The sequence below is a fragment of the Myotis brandtii genome, unplaced genomic scaffold (genome assembly GCF_000412655.1).
Source record: "Myotis brandtii unplaced genomic scaffold, ASM41265v1 scaffold600, whole genome shotgun sequence".
NCBI lineage: Eukaryota > Metazoa > Chordata > Mammalia > Chiroptera > Vespertilionidae > Myotis > Myotis brandtii.
In genome coordinates, this window is record NW_005370273.1 from 864,468 (window position 1) to 867,757 (window position 3,290).

Consider the following 3,290-nt stretch of genomic DNA (forward strand, 5'->3'; position numbering starts at 1 on the left):
GTAGCGCAGCTGCTGCAGGCACAGCTCGCGGTCGAAGAGCTGCGGGCAGAGGACAGAGGAGGATGAGGGGCGGCCTCCCCCCAAGAGGGACCCCCCTTCTGAAGGCGGCCTCCCCCCCAAGATGGACCCCCCTTCTGAAGGCGGCCTCCCCCCAGGTGGACCCCCCCAAAGCGGCGGGCTGGCGCTTGGTTAGAAGTCCCTTTTGGAGGGAATATTTGGTGGAGGGTCTATAGGTCTCCAAGGAGATCACAGTTGGGAACAGAAGCGGTGCCCGCCTCCCCTCGGGTGCACAGCTGTTTGTATTCACCCCCTTTAAGCGCCCCCAGCAGCGCCCCCCAGGAACGCGGCCTCCCCTGCCAGCAGCGCCCCAGCCCGGTTCCTACTCAGAGCCGCTGGCTTTCCCTGCGGGGGTGGCCATGGCATGGGGGTGGGGGGCTCCGCTCACCCCCCCAATCTTCCAGCCCAGGAGTCTCTGGGCACTGGGGCACCCCCTCCAACCTGGGGAGCCCACCAGCAGGCAGTTACCTACCTGGAAACTGAGGTTCCCAGAGGCAACTGCTGGTGGGTCAGGGCCACGCGGAAGGTCCTCTGGGGCAGTTACCCCCCCCCCCCCCCCCCCCTCACGTGGTCTTTACAACAGCCCCAGGGGCACTGAGCTCCGGTTTCAAGGCGAGGCGCCTGAGGCTCAGGGCCCCACTCCTCAATCCTGAGCTCGGGTTGGAACCTGAGCTTGCCGGCCCCTCAGCCGGGGTCCCCCTACACCCACAGGGCACCCGCCTCCTGAGGCCGGGGGTGTGGGCAGAGGGCGCTGCCCTGGCCCGGGAGCACTGCCGACCTGGAGGATGCATTCTGGAGAGCCCGGAGAGCCTCAACTTCAATAATTTTCTTCTTTTCAAAAGGTCACTTTATTTAGTATAACATGTTCCCCTTATAAGATGGTTCTCCTTTCAGATGGCCTCTCCCAGTTTGGGAGTCCTGTATCTGCAGCCTCCGGGTGGGATTCCCAAGCCCACGGCCAAGGGCCCCTGGGCAGGTAGCAGGTGCCCGCCCGCCCGCCACGCAGAAGCGAGAAGCACGCTCTCAAGGGCCCCCAGGGTGGCCGCAGCCTCTGCAGCCCCAGCCCAGCGGACGTGACAGCGGCAGTGGTCCTCCCGCCCTGCAGGCAGGCACAGGCCATTCTAACTTCCCAGAAGAGAAGCCGCCCGGAGAGGGAAGCCGCTGGCCAAGGGCGCAGCGGGCCCGCGCAGGGCTGACTCCGCAGTCCAACCCTGCCGCTGCCTGAGCATGGCCGGACCGGCCACCTCACCCCGTGTCCTGTCTATGGGGCGGGTGACAGCTCGAACACTGTCCAGGCCCCGGGGGAGGGAATGACAGGACCCTAGCTGCCCTCAAACCGGCCAGTAGCTGCCCCTCCCTGTGCCCAGCCTCCCTCATTACCAGCGGCTTCTTGTGCTCATTGGGTTTGATGCAGCGGATGAAGGAGGGCTGGCAGTTGGTCAGGATTTTCATCAGCTGGTCCAGGGACTGCTTGAACTGGCCTGCCAAGGTGGCAGGCTGCCTGCTGGAGTCTGCAGACTGTGGGCAGAAGCACAGGGTCCGAGTCGGGTCGGGGAGCACCTCCTGGAGCACCGCTGACCCACAGTACAGTCCCGGCTTCGCCGAGGTCCCTCGGGTGGGTGGGCTGTATCCATCCATCCATCCGTCCATCCATCCATCCATCACAGGTTCCCAAGCGCCTACTGTGTGCACCCCCATTGGATAATGAGGACCCAGAGGGGGATAAGATGGGGCACCTGCCTCCTGTCTAGGGTTGGGGTCCCCCAAGTGGGATGCACAAGATGATGCGCCAGGGTGAGAAGAGGACGTTAGAACTGGGAATGCTCACTTTTTGGCCTCACCCTCCTACATTTTCCAGTTTTGCGCCGGTTTTATATATTTAAAAAATGTTTTATACTATGCATTGTATGCATTATAGTAAATGTGTATCGTTCTAAAATAAATGTAGTAACTTATGGGCGCAAGAGGGGTGTAAGGGCCCAAGCCCCTTGCCATGAGCAGTGTTGTCTTGTGCAATACCATCGTGGGCAATGCTCCGTCATCAAACTTCCCAAGGGTCAGTGCACCTGAGCACAGGTGTGTGCTGCCAGGCTGCACCGTCTGGAGCAGAGGGCTCCACACCTGGACCCCTCTGAGGGGAGGATGCAGTCACTGCGCTTTAACCACAGCGGGCAGCATTTTCCTCTTGTCCTGGTTTGTAAAACAACACGCGTTTCCTCCACAGCCACCTGCTCCCCGAAACACCCAGGCCCTGCTCTGGCCACCTGTAGCGCCAGGGCAGTGTGCCCGGCCAGCTGCAGGGTCAGGGCAGTGTGCCCGGCCAGCTGCAGGGTCAGGGCAGTGTGCCGGCCAGCTGCAGGGCCAGGGCAGTGTGCCCGGCCAGCTGCAGGGTCAGGGCAGTGTGCCGGCCAGCTGCAGGGCCAGGGCAGTGTGCCCGGCCAGCTGCAGGGTCAGGGCAGTGTGCCGGCCAGCTGCAGGGCCAGGGCAGTGTGCCCGGCCAGCTGCAGGGTCAGGGCAGTGTGCCGGCCAGCTGCAGGGCCAGGGCAGTGTGCCCGGCCAGCTGCAGGGTCAGGGCAGTGTGCCGGCCAGCTGCAGGGCCAGGGCAGTGTGCCCGGCCAGCTGCAGGGTCAGGGCAGTGTGCCGGCCAGCTGCAGGGCCAGGGCAGTGTGCCCGGCCAGCTGCAGGGTCAGGGCAGTGTGCCGGCCAGCTGCAGGGCCAGGGCAGTGTGCCCGGCCAGCTAGGTGGCTCCTGCCCAGCCTCGGGGCTCCTGGGTGTCTCGGGGCCTGCACTGCAGGTGGCCATGGGCCTGAGGCCTCGGGAGCTCCGGCAGGGGTGGGGGTAAAGGCCAAGGACACTGTGGAGTGGCCGGTGCTCATCGGGGCACGGAGAGAGGGCCTGTCTGCTCTCTCAGCTCCTCAGCCATCAGCTGGCTCAGCCTCCTGGGGCGGGAGGGGCCTCACCGGAAGCCTCCAGGGCTTTTCTGGAGCAGCCCTGGCTCTGGGGAGGCAGGGGGGCGGCAAACCCCCTTCCAGGATCCTAGGCTGCCCTGGGGGCCCCCGGGCTCTGCCCTTCTCCCTGGAAACAGCCACCCCCCACCCCTCCCACACACCTCACACACCCCACACACATACATCATACGCCCCCACACACCCCCACACCCACACACACACCCCACACACATACATTACACGCCCCCACACATACCCACACCCCCCACACTCCCCACACACATA

General features: G+C 64.6%; 1 protein-coding gene across 1 annotated transcript in view; it reads right to left on the reverse strand.

Moving 5' to 3' along the window:
• MYO7B (myosin VIIB) overlaps positions 1–3,290 on the reverse strand; it is a 107,070-nt gene that overhangs the window by 39,833 nt on the left and 63,947 nt on the right. The window contains exons 15-17 of the mRNA XM_014550391.1: positions 2,322–2,410; positions 1,438–1,575; positions 6–39 (exon numbers count right to left, since the gene is read on the reverse strand). Coding sequence (XP_014405877.1) covers positions 6–39; positions 1,438–1,575; positions 2,322–2,410 — 261 coding nt within the window. The remainder of the gene's footprint in view (positions 1–5; positions 40–1,437; positions 1,576–2,321; positions 2,411–3,290) is intronic.